This window comes from Malaclemys terrapin, chromosome 1 (assembly GCF_027887155.1).
Source record: "Malaclemys terrapin pileata isolate rMalTer1 chromosome 1, rMalTer1.hap1, whole genome shotgun sequence".
NCBI lineage: Eukaryota > Metazoa > Chordata > Testudines > Emydidae > Malaclemys > Malaclemys terrapin.
This window is the reverse complement of record NC_071505.1, coordinates 146,384,662-146,405,594: the sequence shown is the minus strand read 5'-3', so window position 1 is coordinate 146,405,594 and position 20,933 is coordinate 146,384,662. Positions and strand designations below refer to the sequence as shown.

The 20,933-nt window shown below is 46.9% G+C and overlaps 1 protein-coding gene across 3 annotated transcripts in view; it reads left to right on the top strand.

Moving 5' to 3' along the window:
* The window catches only part of ATP6V1A (ATPase H+ transporting V1 subunit A), a 39,569-nt gene extending 19,182 nt beyond the window's left edge, over positions 1-20,387 (top strand). For all 3 annotated transcript variants that reach the window (XM_054042650.1, XM_054042659.1, XM_054042666.1), the window contains exons 4-15: positions 1,212-1,426; positions 2,238-2,375; positions 4,078-4,229; positions 5,066-5,228; positions 6,800-6,908; positions 7,826-7,948; positions 8,042-8,156; positions 11,634-11,697; positions 12,560-12,763; positions 14,898-14,992; positions 16,480-16,651; positions 18,044-20,387. In XM_054042650.1, the coding sequence (XP_053898625.1) occupies positions 1,212-1,426; positions 2,238-2,375; positions 4,078-4,229; positions 5,066-5,228; positions 6,800-6,908; positions 7,826-7,948; positions 8,042-8,156; positions 11,634-11,697; positions 12,560-12,763; positions 14,898-14,992; positions 16,480-16,651; positions 18,044-18,136 (1,643 nt within the window). In that variant the 3' untranslated portion in view covers positions 18,137-20,387. The remainder of the gene's footprint in view (positions 1-1,211; positions 1,427-2,237; positions 2,376-4,077; positions 4,230-5,065; positions 5,229-6,799; positions 6,909-7,825; positions 7,949-8,041; positions 8,157-11,633; positions 11,698-12,559; positions 12,764-14,897; positions 14,993-16,479; positions 16,652-18,043) is intronic.
* Positions 20,388-20,933: the final 546 nt, after the last annotated feature.

The following is a 20,933-nucleotide window of genomic DNA, read 5'->3' as shown; positions in this document are numbered from 1 at the left end:
CTCCTGGAACAGGTAATCAGCAGAATGTCATCCTCTCCTCAGATGTACCGTCAAAAGGCTGGGATTTGGCATGACTGGAGGTGGGGAATTTGTATAAACCTATCTGTAGATATTTCCCTGGAAACCTATTTGGGGTCCCACGTTCATTCCTGCCTTTCTCAGTATAGTCCTTTGAACTCCCACACATCACATCCCCCCGCTAGAGAGGTTATGTACAAGCCCAATAAGGTTTTTTGAGGATATTGAAGAAAATTTCCATCATTCTCACGTCTCCTTAAACCTCAATCCTGATTTAATGTCTAACTTCAGTTACACTTGAACTTGGTAACTGGACTGTATTTGTTCATTGGCAAATACAAATGACAAACACCAGAGCTACCAAGCAAATTCAGTTTTTGGTGGTTGTTTTTGCTTTGGTTTCAAAAAGTGTGTACTGTTAAAATATCCTAATACAGCTTTAAAATTGGGAAGGATTCCTCCTTTGGGTGGATTGATTTCTCTGCTAAACATAAGCATATTGCACATGTATCCTTGGGAAATCCATACTGTTGATCCAAACTTGCTTGCTACAAAAATGTACCATCCAGTTTTGGTAATAGATAACGATGTTGAAGGAGGGAGAACATCAGGGAGGGAGCCATTAAACTTGGAGTTGGCTACATCATCTCCATCTCTGTGCAAAAGTATTATGTGGGTCATGAAGTCTCGCTGAAGTTCTATTTTGAGGGCTTAAATGGAGAATAGACTTCTTGCCTACTGACTCCACGGGTTAATTTCACACGGGAAGAGCCCTTATATAGCCCTCATCACCAGGGTATGTGAGCACCTTCCTATAGCACATTAAATGGCAACTGTCACCTGTGACTCATTCTCTTACCCTCCCCAGGAGGCGTAAGTCACATGAGGCTCTTTAGAGATGAGCTAGCTTTTATCTGTCCTCTTTGGATCTCTAAATATGGTTGTGGGTTTCCAGTAAACTTTTCCATTTTGTGGCTCAGGACTAATGGTCATAAAGGAAAATATTTAGTGTCTCCTCTCTGGAGAGTGAAAACCTCAATCTGAATTATTCCAGGCTGAGATATGAGAATAGAGGCTGAATGCTTATCTCCTTTGCGATACATTGCATTGCACAATCTGAGCAGTTGAATTAGTGAGATAAAATGTCTTTTGGTAAATGCGTGGATGAGCTTTTCCTGAACCGACCTCTTTAGCTGGTGTCTCTGTAGGAGATCCTGTACTCCGTACTGGCAAACCCCTCTCAGTGGAACTTGGCCCTGGCATTATGGGGGCCATTTTTGATGGTATCCAGAGGCCTCTGACAGACATCAGCACTCAGACCCAAAGTATCTACATCCCCAGAGGTGTCAACGTGTCAGCCCTGAGCAAAGACCTCAAATGGGACTTTTCACCTTCCAAAAACCTGCGGGTAGGCTATTGACAAAGCTGCCAAAAATCCCCCAGGCACATTGCAGTGTGGGGGAAGAATGTGCAGAGTGATGAATTGTGAGTCACATTTTCAGATACATTGTGTCTGTGAAACAGAAGTCCAGTGAGCTTGAGGGTGGGCATACTGGTGGATTAAGGCAAAGTGGCTATGAAAGAGCAGGCAGTGAATGCCTGTACCACTAATGTGATGCTAGGTGGCACAGTTGGTAAATACAGTGGTACCTATTAAACTGGATGTCTTTACAGTACAATAAAGATAATTAATGGGAACACGCTGGGCATAGCAAATAGGATAGCTATAGCTCTCTAACGCATCCGTTTTCTGGGAGAGGGTGGTGTAGCTCTGGCCAAGTTATTTTGTCAACCCTGAAGACCGCCTCGCTGCTGAAACGTGAGACCTTTGATCTGATTGCCTTCTTCTAGTACCTCACTTTCCATTGTCTACAAATTGGCGCATTCCATCTTTGCTGTACTCAAGTTAGTCTGGCTTTTGGGTAGAAAGGAGGCCAGGGAATCTCCACTACTCATCCATAATCACACAGCTGTCTGAGCCTTGCAAGCCTCATTGCATATAATGGTTGCGGTTCTTGTGTAGGCTGATAGCCCATTTCTAGCAGGGCTGTCACAGTGCTAGTAAAAGATGCAAACAGGCTATTGGGCTGTTACAGTGCCTTACACAGAAGACAGGGTGCTAGATTTAAGGACTGTTTTATAAAGCCTTGTGCTTCTCTCTCTAAACCTGAAGCTTTCATTTGTATGACTAAAGGAATACTTTCTTCTCCTGATCCTAGGTTGGCAGTCACATCACTGGGGGAGATATTTATGGACTGGTGAATGAAAACTCCCTTATCAAACACAAAATCATGTTGCCCCCACGGAACAGGGGGACGGTAACATATATTGCTCCACCAGGGAACTACGACACATCAGTAAGTTTTCCAGATGGTGCTGGCTAGTGCTTTCCACACTCTTGCAGCTGGGTTTTGGAGATGCAGGTCACCTGCTGCCAACTTGCCAACAGTGATCACCCTAATACTTTGTGAAATCAAGCTGCTCCATATGGTGAAAACTCAACCTTGCTCATGTGCGGGAGCGGATGCCATTTAAATACACCATGTTTGCCACTCCACTGTGGGTGGTCCTGCAGTGTCCCAAGTACATGCAGAATCAACAATGGCCTTTTCCTTAGCTACTGTGCGTCACGATTATTTGAAGCTGAGGCTTTATGCTTACACTTGATTTCCTACTCCTTTGGCATTCTGTGCCAAAAAATTAAAAATTCGGCGCACAATATTTTAAAATTCTGCACATTTTATTTGTCAAATAAATGTGGAATCCCCAGCATGGCATTGGGGAGCACAGGCCACTGGCTGCACAGAGATGAGATCACTGTGCCGCACCCCCCCCCCCACCACCACCACATTCCCCCGACACAGACTCAGCGGTGAGGCTGCACCCAACTCTGACACAGTGCAAGGACTGGGGCAGCCCCAGAAAGACCCCGGGACCCTGCTCCTCTATGCCAGGTGCACCAGGTGTGGGCAGGCAGGCTCAGCAAGGCAGGATCCAAGTGTGTGTGGGGGTCCAGGTGTGGATGGAGAGGGTTCTGTGTGGGGCAGTCTGGGTGCAGGTGGCTCAGTGGGGGATCTGGGTGCAGGGGGGATCTTGATGCACGTGGGCTTGTTGGGGGTGGTGGTTCTGGGTGCAACAGTAATGGGACTCTGCCGGTGGGTCCAGGTAAAGGTGACTGGGACTCAGTGGGGGCGGGGGGGGATAGAGCTTGGCAGGGGGATTCAGATGCTGGGGGAGTGGGGCTCAGTGGGGATCCAGGTGCAGCTGGTTGGAGCTCAGTGGGGTAGGGATCCGGGTGCAGGATACTCATTGGGGTGGTGCAGGGAGAATGGGGCTGGAGGGGGTTCTGGGTGCAGGGGGGGGGCTGAGGCTTGGTGGGAGGGTCTGGGTGGGAGGGGGGTCTGGATGCATGGGGGTTGGGCAGATGGAGCAGCTCACTGTACGGTGATCCCTCCCCCTGCAGCTGAGGAGCAATGGGTGCAGGAAGCATGGGGTGAGGGGAATTTGCAGAGCTTCCTACAGCTAGGGGAGAAATCTGGAGGTTGGTCTGACATGGCCCTGGATGCCATGCAGGGGAAGAGGAAGTCCTGTCCTGCCAGCTGGGATTGGCAGCTGAGCCCGGCGCAGGGTAGGGGCCACCCCGTCCAACCCATTGCCCCACAGTGATTTACTTCTCTGCTGGCTGCTCTGGGAACCCAAAACATACTGCTGTGGAGGGTCACGTGACAGCTCTTGTGGCTCCCCTTTGTTTCCCCATCAGAAAGTCATTTTTCTGCTGGGAAACAAAGATCTGCAGGGGGCATAAATTCTGCGCATGCGCAGTGGTGCAGAATTCCCCCAGGAGTAATTTCCCTGACATTGTAAATATGGAAAGTGGGTTTCCTGCAGGCTGGGGTAGTAACTGGGGTGACTGGAAGGCCTATGGCTCTAAAGAATAACTAGTCATTAATGGTGTGCATTGCTGGTGGGATTCTGTATAGACTTGTGAGAATGAGAACTTGCACATTCCCCCAGCATCTAGCTGTCTGCTTACTCCGGGTGTCTGCTGCCTTCTGGTAGGATGTTGTCTTGGAGCTGGAATTTGAAGGTGTGAAGGAGAAGTTCACTATGGTACAGGTCTGGCCTGTACGTCAAATCCGTCCTGTCACTGAAAAATTACCAGCCAACCATCCCTTACTAACTGGCCAACGGGTCCTTGATGCCCTCTTCCCGTAAGTACCACCTGGGGTTCCGTGGGGCTTGGTCTGATCTTTGTACAAGAATTCCTTTAAGAGGAGTGGAAAATGTATATAAATCTCCTATGCCCCAGAGCAACATCCCAAAAATGGTGATGCAAGTACTTCAGAGGAATCCCTGGCAAAACCAAAATTTCCCTGTGCACCAAAAGGAGGAGGAAAATGTCATAATAAAACAGGCCTAGTAAATGCTATAACTGGGGAGTCTCCAGATATAGTCAGAGTTATCACTTATCTTATCACTGAGAAAGCAGCTTGTACAAGGGCCTACATTTTCCAGATTGGAGGCCTAAAGTTAGGCACCTGCAACTCCCAGTGACTTCAGAGGCTTGGCACCTGTGAAAATATACCACTTATTTAGGTGCCTGCATATGGATTTAAGTGCCTAACTTTAGGCATCTATGCTTGACAACATTGGCCTAATGTCTCATGTCACTTCTTCTCTCAGTGATGCTTCTAAGTTGGATGTTCAGCCTGCTCATTCCTCAGACATCTCCATTAGTGAAACACTTTTTTGTACTGAACCTGTTCCAGCTGTTGTCCCAGCACTAGCTAGTTACTCTGGGAACAGTGGTAGGTGCTGTTGGTGTAGGGGAGGGACAGCCTGTTCCCTTTGTTCTGGCGTGTTGAAATATCGCATGTACTCATGACATGGGGTAAACCTGATTCCATGTGCCATCTTCGCCGTCTTAGGCAAGTGAAGTGAGAGAGCCTCAGAGGTCTGAGAAGAAAACTTACTCCAATATGCAAACAGGACATTGCTTGTCTTTGTCTGAGTTCAGTATAAACCAGTCTGGCTCTTCTTTCCTCAGGTGTGTACAAGGGGGTACTACTGCTATCCCCGGGGCCTTTGGCTGTGGAAAGACTGTGATCTCCCAGTCTCTCTCCAAGTACTCCAACAGTGATGTTATCATCTATGTAGGCTGTGGAGAACGAGGAAATGAGATGTCTGAAGTACTCAGAGATTTCCCAGAGGTCAGTATGGGATGCAAGGATTCTTTCCAAATGTTCCTGGGAACAGAGGTGTTGCATGTGTCTTGTTGATATGGTGGCTTTGAACCACTGGATACTGTCAGACCCTCAGCTGTTGCGGGCCTCATTTCATGTCCCTCCAGACACCATGTGGTGTGGTAATCTGTTGTGCTATAGTAAGAGCTGTCATTGTCCCATCTAGGGAAGGATGTCAGTTTTGGGAGCTTTCAACACAACATTTGAACTAACGTTGGGATAAACATTTAAAAAAAAAAAAAAAAAAAAAAAACCCCAAAATAATAGGCAACATTACATAAATGTTGAGGTTTTAGTTGCACCCATGAAGAAAATCTTTTCAAAAGCTGGTTGAGTTCTGCCCCTTTGTATGTATACACTAGTGTTGAAGTAACTGAGAATGTAGATGCTCAGCACCTCTGCAAATCAGATCCTAGGGGTGTTATTGCGAGATAATACAGACAATGTGACAATGTGCTCTTCAGTGCTTCTTTATAAGGGGAAAGGGAATCCCTGTCTCTGACTGCGGTTGCCTAATGGTGGGTCTCATTGCCTGGGGTGTAATTTATGGAATTGAAAACTCATGTGTGATTGATTTATTTTTAAATCTAAACCCTAATGTAGCATTAAGACTGTTTTGCACATCAATTTATTAACTTGACTACTGTGGTTCCTTCCTATAGCCCTATGTTTTCAAAGCAATATCTGTGCAGTTCCCTGTTCTTCCCTCTCCACCTCCCTACCCCCCAAAAAAATCCACCTTAGTTGTCATTGGGAGAGTTGAGTCGTCCCTTTATGGGGATGCAATAGTAGGGGGGACAGATGTGCCTCCTGGGAGAGCTAGCTTCTTCTAGAAATTACAGAGCACAATGCACAAACATGTAAATAGATTCTTTTCTGGCCTCATGGGGAGGCTGAGGAAGACTGTAATTAAATTCACAAAGACAACATGCTCCGCATTTCCCTCACAAGTTTACTGAACAGTAACACTGCTAATACTAAAATAAGCCAACAAAATGGCAAACATAAGAACCAGAGAGCATTAATATAGCAATACTGCTCATCTAGCATATTTACAGGACATGGTCTGAGCACAGGAGTGAGGCTGTGAGTTCTAATCCCACCTCCTGCTCTAGAAAGTCATTTACCTTTTCTGCCTCCGTTTCCCTATCTACATATTGTCCACAAAGGTTCCAAAGTACAATTGTTTGTACACCATTTTGAAGGTGAAAGCATTTATATCTGTTCTAAGTGGTATTGATCCAATTATCTGAACAAGCTTTACCTCTAGTAAATCTGTCCTCACCCTTTCACTGGTGGGCAAACCGAGGCATGTAAATTAAGGGATTTACCCAAAGTCACTTGGGGTTTCGGTAACAGAACAGCATATAGAACTCACGAGCCCAAAGTCCAATCCCCTGCTCTCATTGTTAGACCACTTGTGAGGGCAAATACTCTTGTACTGGGTCTTTTGCTGGCACAGGAGTGGGGGGGGGGGGTTAATCACTGTAGGGTTATACAGATTCATGTGCTGTTTTTTTTTTTTTTTGCCTTTTTAGCTCACAATGGAAGTTGATGGGAAGGTAGAAAGTATTATGAAGAGAACAGCCTTAGTAGCAAATACCTCCAACATGCCCGTCGCTGCCAGAGAAGCCTCTATTTATACCGGTAAGAGTTACAAGAGAAGTAAAAGCTACCCGGGATGAGTGTCATCTTGCCCTCTGGTATATCCAGATTCCAATGTATTCTCTGCTTACTAACTTTGCTTAGTTTCAGAAACTGATCTTTCTAAACCTTACTTACCCAATAGGTTTTGTGTAGTAGTTTGATCTTCTCTTAGACATAGGCTGCCAAGGAATTGCATTTGCCATTTTAATCCTTGCTACTAGTGTGGATTTTTTGTCAGCTCTGATCCTGTAGTTGTTTGGTATCAACTCTGTAAAGCTTAGCTCATTCTGGAAAGAGTATGGTTTCTTGACTGTGGAGAATACAGCTATGACCTTTTTATCTCTCTTTACATTCCCCCATAAATTGGTGGGATGAGGGTTATGCCCTTCATCTTAAAATACAAGCTGTTTACTGAATGCTGTCAAATACTTGAGACAAAACCTGACCTCCCTTAGTTATTGTAGTCTGCCAGATTGGAAACCAAAGGATGCGTCCCATTAGCTTTAAATCCCCTTCTCTGCTGTAAAGGACTGTTTTAAAGCCACACTTTGGGAATAGCCTCCCTGTCTGTTACACTGCCTCGGAGGCAACCTTTCAAAAGAAGCACAAGTTAACTAATGGCATAGCTCTTGAATCTCATGGACCAGAAGAACAAGAATGGGGGGCACAGTCCACGTGGCTCACCAAGGGGGAGCAAATCTGTGTTCAGAGAATAGGAGCAGAGAGGGAGAAGGTACCAAAGCAGTGAGGAAACTCTTGGGAATCCAAAAGGAATAACTTTCAGCCTCCCTTGTCATCAAATCTAAATGAGTATTTCAATGTCCCCTGAAAAGGCTTCTTGCCCTTCTAGGAAAGGTGTATGAGCCAGAGTACTTGTCTGAACTGTAACCTGCAGTGTGCTCTTCTCTTTGTTCTAGGAATCACCCTGTCTGAGTATTTCCGGGACATGGGCTACAATGTTAGTATGATGGCTGACTCCACTTCCCGATGGGCTGAGGCCCTTAGGGAAATTTCAGGGCGTTTAGCTGAAATGCCAGCTGGTGAGTAGACTTTGTTCTTGGTGTTCAGCCACAGGAAGCCTTCCTGTAGATGCTGAGCCTTCGCATGATGTAGTTTCTCTGTGATGCTTGCAGACAGTGGCTATCCAGCCTACCTCGGTGCCCGTCTGGCTTCATTCTATGAGCGAGCTGGCAGAGTGAAGTGTCTGGGGAACCCCGAGCGAGAAGGGAGTGTCAGCATCGTCGGGGCGTAAGTACTGAACCTTTCAGCATTCCCTGGATTGCAGCTCTTCTCGGGGGTGGGTGATGGGAGCAGTGGCTTGGTGCTTCCCAGACAGGCAAGCAGAAATGGCCCCTGCCCTGAGGAACTCCCAGTCTAAGGACAGAGTGACAGGAAGCAGAGTTTGGGCAGGGAGGGAATAACATGCCTGTCAACAGTATTCAAGAGGGATTGAAATGTGGAGAGGATAAGAGGCCTGTGGGTGAGCTCAAGGAGACTGTACCATGCTCAAGGGGCAGCAAGGATGGAAGATGGTATGTAGATGATTTATGTGAGAAGCTGGCACATGAGTGATTGAGAGTGGGAACACAGGCAGAGCAGAGAAGCCAGTGTGGGTTGGACAGGAACTCATTGTGATGTGAGAGACGCTTGCATAAGTAGGGAGGGGCAGAGTTATGGAGAGCTTTGATAGTGGTGACACACTGCTTGAAAATCCCTCCACAGACTCTCTACCACTATGGCATCAAGCTGAGGGAGGGGAGTGACCTGATCAGCTTCCCTGCCTGTCATTCTGATGCTCTCTGCAGCAGAGAGGTTGAGCAGGATGAAAGTATAGGCTCTTGAGACTTGGACAGGAAGAGATGCTGGAGACCTTTGAGAGCAGTTTCTGTAGTGAGGCAACAGTTGTAGCCAGTTCGCTGGTGAAAGGGAGGAGGGAGATGGGCTGACAGCTGTTTCAATGTGGCATTAGGAAGGTAACTTGCCCTAGACTTGCAGGAATGTCTCTGATTTTCTTCTGTGCTCAATGTCCTAATAACTTAGACATCTGTATACCTGTCTGAGGAGCTGGAAACCTTTAAATTTAAAAGCAACTTCACTTGCTTATCTGAAAGTGGTAGATGGTTCTACTGGTTTCTAGTGTCCAATCTCTGGGAGGTCTTACAGAAATTAAAATTTTCATTAGTCCTCCATAAGGCTATGTTTTAGTCAGGTATTTTTAGTAAAAGTTATGGACAGGTCCCAGGCAGTAAACAAAAATTCATGGTCCATGACCTGTCCATGACTTGGTCACGGGTATTTTTAGTTAATAAAACTTGGGGGGGCGGCCCAGATGCTTGGGGGTGGGTGATGGCGTGCGGCCTGGGGGAGGGAGGGTTTGGAGGGGCCAGCAGGCTCGGTACCTAGCCTCTCCCTCCCTCTTTCCCCCCCCCCCCCCCCCCCCCAAGCAGCAGCAGCAGAGTTTGGGTGTGGGACGGGCTTGGGATGGGGTAAGGCGGGCTCTGTGCAGCACTTACCTGGGGGTAGGGTGACCAGATCACACAGGGGAAATGTCAGGATGCGGGGGAGGGGGGGCAAAAAAAAGGCCGCTGGAGCTCCACTCCCCTCGTTCTCTCCTCCCAGGCCCCGCTGGGCGCGGGCAGTAGGGCTGCAGCTTATCCCTGGCCAGCTCTGTCGCACTCGCTATCCCATGGTCCCGGGCCCTGGCAAGCCTGGAGTCCCGGCGAGTAGCCTCCCGGCGCCGCGGCCTAGTCCCAGCTGCCCATCGTGCCAGCCCAGGCTCTGGCGGCGACTCTGCGTCCGAACCGCACTCGCAGGCGTTGCAGGAAGGGGAGGGGACGCTGCGAAGCCAAGCGGGCCTCTTAAAGGGAAAGCACTGCTTGTCTGAGGGGGAGGCTCATCTCCACAACGGTCAGTCTCTGCAGGAGCGGGGTGGGCTCCCCCCGCACCAGCTTATCATGTTGCCAACTTGAGTCTTTCAAGGTGCCAGCAATAAGCGGGTGACTTGGAGAGCCCTGCAGCAGCTGGGTCCACACTGCGAATGGGACAAACCCTCTCCCACATAACCGCTCTCGTCCGCTGACGGACACAGATCTTCACTTCGTGTCTCTCTCGCTGACCCCACACACAGAAGGGGGAAGAGGCAGAGGCTGTGAGAACAGCTGTTACCTGGCTGTAGAGCAGAGCACGGTGTCCCCAGCCCACCAGGTAACCAGAGGGCGGGGAGTTTAACACCTCTGCGCCTTGCAGCACCTCCCGTAGCGGCAGCTGAGTCCTGTGAGACAGAGTAGCTGGCTCACGCTGCCCTGCGGATTGGGGCGCCGCTCAGCCTGCCTGACCCCAGCGCTGCCTGCAGCCAGGTGGCAAGCTTGCCTCCGTTCTGTCTCTTCCGCGGAGTCTGGGCGGGGGGGCATGAGCCCCCTCTGGGCTCCGCCTGTGCCGGACGTCCCGACCGAAGGTAGGTCGGGACACGGGATAAATCAGCAAATATCGGGACAGTCCCGATAAAATCGGGACATCTGGTCACCCTACCTGGGGGGCTCCCCAGAAGTGGCGACATCCCTCTCGCTCAACTGCTAGGCAGAGGTGTGGCCAGGCAGCTCTGAGCACTGCCTCCGCCTGCAGGCACCGCCCCCGCAGCTCCCATTGGCCGTGGTTCCTGGCCAATGGCCACGCCTTCGCCTAGTAGCTGAGCAAGGGGGATGTTGCCGCTTCTGAGGAACCCCCCCAGGTAAGCACTGCCCAGAGCCCACCTCTCCCCATCCCATGCCCCAAACCCTTGCCCCCTCCCACACCCAAACTCTGCTGCTGGAAGTATAGGGGGCACGGTGGCCCGAGACTGCCCCAGCAGCGGCCGGTGCAACTGGCACAGGAACTTTCCCTGAGCCAGGAGCACCAGCCACTGCAGAAGTCACGGAAAGTCATGGAATCCGTGACCTCTATGACAAACTCTCAGCCTTAATCATCCATCTGTGTAATGACTTGGTGCTACAATTTATAGAAGTGATATTGACCACTACAAGAATGGACCTCTTATTCTGTGTCAAACTGCCTCCCCCCAAACACTTTAAATTTCTGGACCCCAGGCTGTCTTGAGAGAATCCTCTCTTTCCCCTCCAACACCTTATCCTCAGCAATGAGCCCTGGGTCATAGCCTTGAGTCATGAGGCTGGGGTCAGATGTCAATTGGATCATCTCGACAAATAACTAGATCCTGTAACTGTATTGTATGGCCTAGGGTTTGGAAATGGATGGATATCGATACGTGGCAGGGCAATGTTACCTGCAGTGGAAAGTTGTAATTGGTCCCAAATGTGGACGTTGTGCTCAGGAAAGGTGTTATTTCTCCTCAGATTTAGTTTTTGAATTCTAAACACACTGTTGGGATCAGAGTTCAGAATCCTGATGTCCTGCTGTCTGCTTTGAAACCTTGACTCTTGATTGATGAATACTATTTTGTACCAAGAATTGGGAAGGCCTGATGCTGCTAATGCTGGATCAGGAAAATGTGACTGTTCACCAAGAGTAAAACCAGTCAGGATCCTTCCTCTTCCTGCATCCTCTGACTTTGGTTTCAAATGAGTGGGGCATTTTGTTGAAAGGAAGACATGGAGGCTGGTAAATCTGGCTGCTACTGGTATTGAGTTATGGTGCTGGGTTTGGAGCTTCAGCTTAGCCCTGCACCAGTGCTGCTGATCACTGCTTTCCTTTCTCTCTCTTCCTGCTCAGTGTATCTCCCCCTGGTGGTGACTTCTCAGATCCTGTCACATCTGCCACTCTGGGCATTGTTCAGGTACGTGCCACCTTACTGCAGTCTGTGTTGAAGCTGTATTCTCCTAGTTACTCCACTAGGGTTTGAAATGAATGCACTGCATCAGAAGTGCTTGCGTGTACAGTGACAGCCATTGTGCCCTAATGGCCATGGTGTGAATGGTTTACAGAAAGGGGGTTTTGTAAGGGTGGTTTGAAATGTTCTGGCAGTATCAAGGCCTGCCCCTGTGTAAGATGTTCTCTCAGACCTGATGCAGCCAGGATTCATCAGGAAGTGGGGAGAAAGCCCACCCCATCCCAGTGTCGTGTCCTCCCTACTCCGGACACACACTGTTGGCTGATTCCCCAGGAGTATTCATGTCCCTCAAACAGAGGGCAAATGCAAGGATGGCAGCCTTGTACTAAGATGGAGAGAGAGGAGGCTGCATCCCTAAATGAAGGAGCATAGAGACTTGGACTGTTTTCTAGAGGGGTGAACCTACAGCACAGCTGTGTTTTGGGAAGAGAGGTTGATTTTAGGTATTGGCAGTTAGTAGGGCCCCACTTAATTCTGCAGGCAGCAGGGCTGGAATCTGTCCTGTGCAAGGCAATCCCTCCAGCCTGACACTAGGATAAGTATTCAAGACCATCTGTTTGGAGCTGGGATCCACCATCATGAAATGATCAACTCAATGCATGCTAGACATTCTAGTGGGGGAGGATCTTAGTATCTAAGGGCCTCCAGTTAGTGTGGGGAGGAAAGATTCTCTTTCAAGCCTGTCTGGAGGATCTGGATGGTCTTTGCTGTATTCATTATACAGAAATGTGTGGGAGATTGACCATCTTCCATTAATAACTTGGCTTCTGCTGGGAGGGACACTTATGAATCTGTTTGGATTTGGCAGGTGTTTTGGGGCTTGGATAAGAAGCTGGCTCAGCGCAAGCACTTCCCGTCTGTCAACTGGCTGATCAGCTACAGCAAGTACACACGGGCCCTGGATGAGTATTATGACAAGCACTTCACAGAGTTTGTCCCTCTGAGGACAAAGGCCAAGGAGATCCTGCAGGAAGAGGAGGACCTGGCGGAGATTGTGCAGCTTGTGGGGAAGGTGAGCAATGATCACTCTGAGTGGGGAGGAGTATGGTGTCTTAGCAAGGCTTTCCAAAGAACTGGTCTGCCTCCACTTCACTGCTCCTGGCATAGAGTGTAGACACTATCCATGGGAGATGGGGCTACTGTTAGCCAGAGTGTGTGTGCAGGCACTGAGAGCTGGAGGGAAGGTAATAAGAGTTTAAGAACATAAGAATGGCCATACTGGGTCAGACCAATGGTCTGTCTAGCCCAGTATCCTGTCTTCTGACAGTGGCTGTTGCCAGATGCTTCAGACAGAAGTGTTTCTGAAAAACAGTAGATTTGTCTGCCACTAGCTGTACTTAATTCAGTCTTTTCTACTGCTCTGGTGCTGGAACCAAAAAGCAGCCCTCGGAATAGTCTAGAAATAGGAGAAATCCCCACGCCGGCAGCCCGTGAGTACACTTGCAAAACAACTCTGCAGCCAACTGCAGTGCACTTCTTGTTAAGGAAAATGCTCTGGATGCAGTGATCCTGACCTGATATTTGTTTCCCCTGTCTTTGAACTAGACCTGCAGGCTGAGTCTCTAATTTAATAAACATGTTGGAAAGTTTCACGGTCACTTCTTTCAGTGCCCCTGTCCTCTGGTGACATGCCAGTTCACAGCCATGCAGCAGTACAGTATCCTGAGGCCCCTTCTCCTGCAGCACCCTGACAAGGCTATTTTCAAAGCACTGCACCGACACGCCAAAATCTGGGCTCAAAGTATAGGCCTGAAGAGTGGGGTGCATTTAAATTTTGTCCCGTTAGAGTTTAACACACAACAGTGGCACGACGATGCAAAGAATTAGACGAGTGTTGTCTGTTCTCTACAAAGTGGCTGTGTAGTCATCATGCCTAGTGTTGGAGACCTATTAGCTGGTGTGTGCAGTGACCTCCCATTCTACAGGCTTCTTTCAATTTCTCAGTGCACCTCAGCATTTCAGGGTAGAAAGCTAAACCTAGCCAGAGAAACTGCTCTTGAGGAAAGGTGTCCTCAGGGTCCCAGTGAAAACTGACTGTTTCAACTGATATAGATGCTATAAAAACTGTAGCTCACATGTGCATAGTACACATGAGCCAAGCCAGCCTACATGTATTAACTTTCATTGGAAGAAATTGGGGGAGGAAAGCAATGGACAGGAAGAAGGGCTCCAGCAGCTACAGAAGGGGCCACTTGCACCAGAAGGTGCCTGTCCACCAGAGCTCTAAGCTCTGCTTCTGTGTGTCCTGGAAAAGAGGAAAGTGTGCGTGTAAGGGGGGGGGTTGCCTTTTTATGATGTATGTAGTCTTCAGTTACAAGATCACAGTTCAGGTTGTGCTTGGTGGGTGAGGCAAGGCAGCACTCACAACCAGATAAGAATAAAATTATTTTTTTATTGTTAAAATGGAAGCAGTTTAACATGTTATGGGTGCAGCCTTGCTCTTTGCTGTGGTTATAACAGGTTATTTTGAGGGGATAGATGGCTCTGCACAGCATGCTATTAAGAATTTTCTTATCACTGACTTCATTTGGCACACTGGGGGAAAGCAACTACTGGCTTCAGGGATTAGCTGCAGCCTCTTAGCAGCAGACTTTTTTATTTTTGATGGTCTGGTCTGAAATAGCATTGTTTATCTGAAATACCCTCAGATGCATTGTTGGAGTCTGGTTTTCCTTGTGTGGACATGCTAGAGCCGGGAAGGGAAAGCAGAAGTGCTGGCTCCCTGATCAGCTGCAAGCTTACATCACAGCTACAGCTGCCTCTTAGCAAGCATTGTCTAGTGCGTGCTGCTCTGCAGGCAAGCAATTAACATCTTGAAGGAATCTCTCACTTAACTCATTACTTAGCATCTGCAGGAATCCCAACCTAGGTTGGAAACTGAATAGTTGTGTTTAATGCTGCTTGTAAACTACTGGTGGCTGATTGAATAATTGGCTTTGTATCAGTGAATGGGAAATACGCAAAAAAATAATTTTGTATTTATAGTGATCTGAAAAGAGCGGGAGGCAAGCCACATGCCTGTAGATGAAGGTGATGGTGTAAACAAGTAACTGGCGTTATGGGCCTTAGCAGAGTTAGGGAGCCAACACCCAGCGCTCCCATACACAGAACTTGGCACCAAACTAAATTTGGACTTTGCCTTCTAGGCTTCCTTGGCAGAAACAGATAAAATTACCCTGGAGGTTGCCAAACTGATCAAAGATGACTTCCTGCAGCAGAATGGCTACAGCCCTTATGACAGGTGAGGGCCAAGAGCTGTGTGCTCCCCGTTCATTCTTCCGTGTATTATGTTCTGATGGAAATCCTATTTGGGAATAGGATCCAGTTTGTGGCAACCAGGACCTGTTTTCAAGGTGATCTGAGAGCCTGCTCATAGGAAAATGCAGCCTGTGGTGGTCCATCGGGCCATTGGCTCCATGTTGTCAGAGAGGCACAGTATGCAGACCCCTTCTGGCCCCTTGGTAGGGTCTTGGCTATATTGATACAGTTTCCCCAGCAGTCTGTCCATTGAAATGAGCACTGCTAATAAACCAGTGCTACGAACGAGCCCCTTGCCTGAATAAACTAACTCCTTCTGGAGAGGGAGAAGAGGATCATTTAGTCTGAACTGATATTTCTCTCTCCCCCTGCCCTCCCCCTCCCCCCCCCAGTCAGAATCTTTTTGTTCCAATAGGCCCCAGTGATACTCAGGAGTGTCTCAAGAATCTGGTTCAAGCTACTTATTCTCCACTATCACTGCACAACTCTAGCCCATCTACAACTCTTAACTTCCTCTTACAGCCCTTACTCAGCCTGGTGCTCCACTCAATCTTCCCTCTCAATGGCTCCTCTTAACTACTTTGTACCCTGTTTCCATGCTATCTCTTGTGTCTAGAATAGCCTTCCATGGAGTTCTTCAGCCTTCCCTCCCCTCCCCAAACTCCAGACCTACCTGTGCTGTGAAGCATTCCCCCTCCAATGGCAACTTGCTTGTGGTGCTCTGTTGTAGCTGCTTGTGCCTTTAGACCAAGTTTTGGGAAGGGATTCTGTTTGCTACGTTCACCTGTCGTATAGTACAACAATGCACTGCATAAATAACATGGCATTTCTGTGGTATCTGTCAAGACCACCACTTGCTTTGCCGGTCTCTGTTTTGAGTGGAGTGCTGGTGCCATAGGAGCACTCCCTGTGCTGCCAAGCCATGCTAGGAAACACACTGGAGCTGCCATCATTCCTCCAAACAGATGGGAGGTGGGAAGGGAAACACTCAGAAATGCACTGTATCCAAATGGAGTCAGCCACAATAATGGAGATGATGTGACTTGCTGCTGTGGTGACAATGTGTCACTACAGCTTGGAATTGTAATGCAAGGATCACACCATCATGCTAAGTTTCAGAGTAACAGCCGTGTTAGTCTGTATCCGCAAAAAGAAGAACAGGAGTACTTGTGGCTGAAGTTGAAGATCCGTTGCCACTGGGTCATACTTTTGAAAAAAAATTCGGCCTGCAATAGGCAGTTTATGCCACTTGGCAGTGAGTGTATCCAGGGCTTTGTGTTGTAGCTTTATGGGATGAAATAGGCCAGCACTCTTATATTTCCATCCACCAAGAGAATCCAGCCTCCATGAGAGGGTTATGTTAGTCATGAAGACACCAGAGCTCTCACTTCATTAAAGATATTCTCAACTGCTCTACAGCCTGGGAAAGTCATTAGTTGTTCATACTAGGTTCTATCTTGTTTCCATCAGGTTCTGCCCTTTTTATAAGACAGTGGGGATGCTTTCCAACATGATTGCATTCTACGACATGGCGCGCCGAGCTGTAGAGACCACAGCCCAGAGTGACAATAAGATCACATGGTCCATCATCCGAGAAAATATGTCTGAAATCCTTCAGAGACTCGTTTCCATGAAATTCAAGGTATGTCTGTGGGCAGCAGGGCATTGGCTCCCTGGCTTCTCTGTACGGCCACCTGCTGCATTGGAATAGGGATATTGACACTGCTTTGCTAAGGAGACAAAAAGTCCTATGGAAGCCTTCAGTGCATCTACAAAGCCGTTATCCTGGGTTGCCTGTAAACATTTTTCTTATATGAGGAGAAATGGTTCCAGAAACTGAGACACTTGCTCTACTTTTTTTGGTTGATGTAAAATGCCTCTCTGTTTATGACTCTAAACCTAAGCTGTAATCAAATACATGGCCCTGGTTCTTTCAGCTGAGAACTGCCTTTGTGGATGAGCACAGAGAAAGCAGCTATGTTAATGGGGTCACACCTAACCAAATGGCCTTGGGCACTGCTAGGTGGCTTAGGTCCAAAATTAGATAGTATTGTATTTTAAGTCTCTGACAAGAAATGTGTTTAAAAACATTAAAAACAGACTCATTAAAAACACATTTTTCAAGTAAATATTCAATAAATGATGGGCATTGTCCATACAACACACATCTAATCGGGAATGGAAAAGCAGCACCCATGAAAATAAAAGTACATTATGAAAAGGAATCTGGTTCAAGAGAGGCACAAACTGTTCTATTAGCATTTACATGGCCCACATCCCACAGTTTGACATGAGCTTTAAAGAGATGTTGAGGGAATAGATTGAAAAGTATGATCCATCTGTCTAGACACATCTGTGGCCTCCCTCACAATAATACCATTGTCCGATCCTGTCCATTAAATGGCTTCTCTGAAGTAGAGGCCTTATAGCCTGTGTTCAGTAGGAGAATAGCTGCAAGTTCAGTTTCTCACTACAAATGGAGGGTGACTGGGGCATTAGAGTTCTCTGGTATAAAGTGAAGGTGTCATGACATGTTCTTGCAGACTTGTACTAGCTCAATTTCAGTGGAAAGGATTTTGTTTGGAATTTGGCCTCTGCGCAGTGAGGAAGATAAATCTTAGTGTGCTTGATTTTTCATGCCACAGTTCCATATGCCATTTGGCTCTAGCTAGAGGGGAGATGGTATTTAATCATTGTAACACTTGTATCACATAGCATCACTGCCAGTATGAGCATTACCTCAATCCTTTTAAACTTAGTTTTCATCTGAGAAGTTTCTACAAACCATAGGTCCAATTTCCTAGATAATGGCTAAGAAAACTCTCCATTATCCTATTAATTGTGTGGTATGTGGGAGAGACATTAACCCAGCTGTCATTTAAAGAGGCTATAAACATCTGCTTTCTCCAGAGTGTAGTGAGCAGATATAAACCCAGAGGTCAGTAAGGAGTTAAGCCAGTGGTAAAGGATTGTCAGACTGTATGAGGGAGCAAATGTTTTTCAAGACTAACTTTTTCACTTGATGTGTTTTCAGGACCCAGTGAAAGACGGCGAGGCGAATATCAAGGCAGACTATGCTCAGCTCTTTGAGGACATGCAGAATGCATTCCGTAGTCTGGAAGACTAGGCTTTGCCCCCATTCCAATGATCCCCTTCAGTTTAAATTTCTCATCTCAGCCCCTCTGTTTCCCTACTGTGCAAGACTGAAATGAGAGAACCTGAGGCCTTGGCTACACTTGGCAATTCACAGTGCTGCCGCAGCAGCGCTGTGAAGCACGAATGTAGTCGCGCCGCCAGCGCTGAGAGAGCTCTCTCAGAGGGGAGTAGCTTGCAGCGCTGCGCTCGGGGGGGCGTTTTCACACCCCTGAGCGCAGCAAGTTGCAGCACTGTACAGCCCCAGTGTAGCCAAGGCCTGAGTTTATAACAGTCCTACATGTCCTAGTTCATACTCAGTAAGTCTTTGTAAAACATTCCTCTTAGTTTGTTTGGCCTCACTGTGTGTCTGAAATGGATGGTGGGTGGAGTTAGTGTGAATGGGCCTGAGAGAAAGTGAGGAACTGCAATTGTAAACTTGTAGGGTGGGGGATTCTCCCTCCCCCCCCCCCCCCCCCTCCACTCCCAAATAGATGTACTCTCTTAACAGACAGGCTTTTGCTTCTGGGAGAAAGTAAACCAAGTAAGTTGTTGTAGTAGAGGAGGTGAGACTTAGTGCAGTGATATGGTACATTCTGAGGTGGTGGTGGTAAGGGCATACAGGCCTAGTTTTAGCCAGTGACTATCAGGCAAAGAATGGGCATTTCCCCTGCTTTGAAATAGGATTTATTCAATTTTTCCAATGAGCTGCTACTACCAATATATAGCATATTCTTTGGTAGTTTCCCTTCTAAACCTCCAATTGAGCCTGTATTAAAGCAAGTGTATTACAACACAGTAGTTGTGGAACTCTGCAAGGTGTTAACCAAAAGAAACATGTGAAAGCAGCCATGTGTCAGTCTGCATTTGAGAAATAGCATTTATTTTCCTACCTAATATTTAAATAAGACTGTTGGACTACACTTTAATTAAAAAATCAAAGCCATAGCTGCTCGACTATCAGCAGCAAGAATTTTATCCTCTTGCTTCCCACTCCCAACAGAAAATGGCATGACACTCGCCTGCTTCAGTGTAGCTACTTTGTACTACAGGACCCAACAAGATGTGGTGATCCCATTTGTACGGAGCAGGAATCCAGCCTGCCTCAGTGGCACGCTGCATGCCATAACATTTGCCTTCTAGTACAATGTTGAGGTCACCACATGCTTCCAAAACTTTCCCTTCAGATACCTGAATTTGATTTAATTTGTTTGTCCAATTGTGGTATGCAAGAGCCTCTTTAGAGGGGATGTTCAATGCTAAACTTTCTTGTTGGAAGGTTCATTGTGATCCCGAGGAGCTGGTGACTCTTTCTTGCACTGCACTCTGGAGGTGTTTGGTGTCTTCAAAGCCGTCAGAGCTACTGCTTCTTGGACTTGTTTAATAATGGCAGAGCCAATATGTGATGAGGACTAAATACAGAGCAGCCTTTTGTCATTAACCTGCTAGAGCCAGAACTTACCATATTGCTTCACAATGGGAGAAATTAATAAGGGAGTTGGCAACCTTTTTGAACTTGTATTTCAGGAGGAATTAAACACTTTTGGGGGGGGGGGGGGCACACAACATTAATCCCAGACTTATTCCAGCTATCATTTAGCTTTGAATGGCAATGGACCAACTTCTGCTACTTCCTGTGTTATGCCAACTCACTGTCTGGCACGGAGCCCAGCTGAAACTTTAAAAGGCTCTTCAAATATTAACCTCTTTGATCTCTCAAAGTAAACAAATTAAAGATATTCAACGTAGTGCTCTGGTGGTGAATGGCTGACAGTTTACAGTTCATTTAATTTCTGTGTATGCTGCCTATTAAGCATGGTCATGTATAAATGAGTAGTCGCTATACAAAAATCCTCAGTTCATACCTATCACAAGTGTACTGTGTTTGTAGCATTCCATGCTAGAGGACAGATGTTCTATTTCTCTAAATTAAGAGAGGATGTTATAAACTTTACAACTTGTTTAAAATAATGCAGCTGTAATATTTATTGTGCAGTTCCTAGCCCTAAAGTGTGACCAGTTCAAAGTTGCATACATATATATTTTTGTCTTGTCTCTGTTTTCAGTGTTGAAATTCTGATGTTTCACTGTGTTGCTACAAATTTTTCCTCCACACATGTGGAAGGAATGAAAGAATGGGTAAAAAAAACAAACCAAGACCTGCTCTTCCTTGTATTTCATAATGGATGTTGCTGAAAGTTGTGCAAAACTGTTCAAGTCAATGAGAATAAAGTGGATTTAAAGTATTTGTGGGCTCTTCCTATTCATGGTCTATATAGCCTCCCTCTAAAATCAAAACTACTTCTAGGAAGTTAGAGAGAGCATACTACCAATAAAATCTGAGCAAACTGTAAACTACTACCCCCTTACACTACTGCTTTCAGAATGACATTAGTTTTTAAAGCTGTCTCTCAGAAAGGAAAAGCATCCTGTCGCAAGAAAATGAATGTAAAAGAGGACTAGACAATTCTAATCTAGTATTACCTATTGCTGTAAGAGCAAGAAAAAGCTAGGGGTCTAGAAACACTTTGAATCTTAAGCGATTAAGGCATTTGATATTTAAAAAATCCATTATTTAAATTTATAACATTTAAACCCAGGAAATGAAAAGCTTATTCAGGAATTCAGTTTTAGGCTTGCCCTAGCAGATCAATGCTTGAAATTTCAAGTTTCAACTAACACAAAAGAACCCAACTGTCAAGTCTTGCTTTTCTTCAATGCACAATCTCAAGACTCTATTGTGCAAATGGCTACTTACTTCTGCTCCATCCAGCTCCCCCAGGAAGGGATGA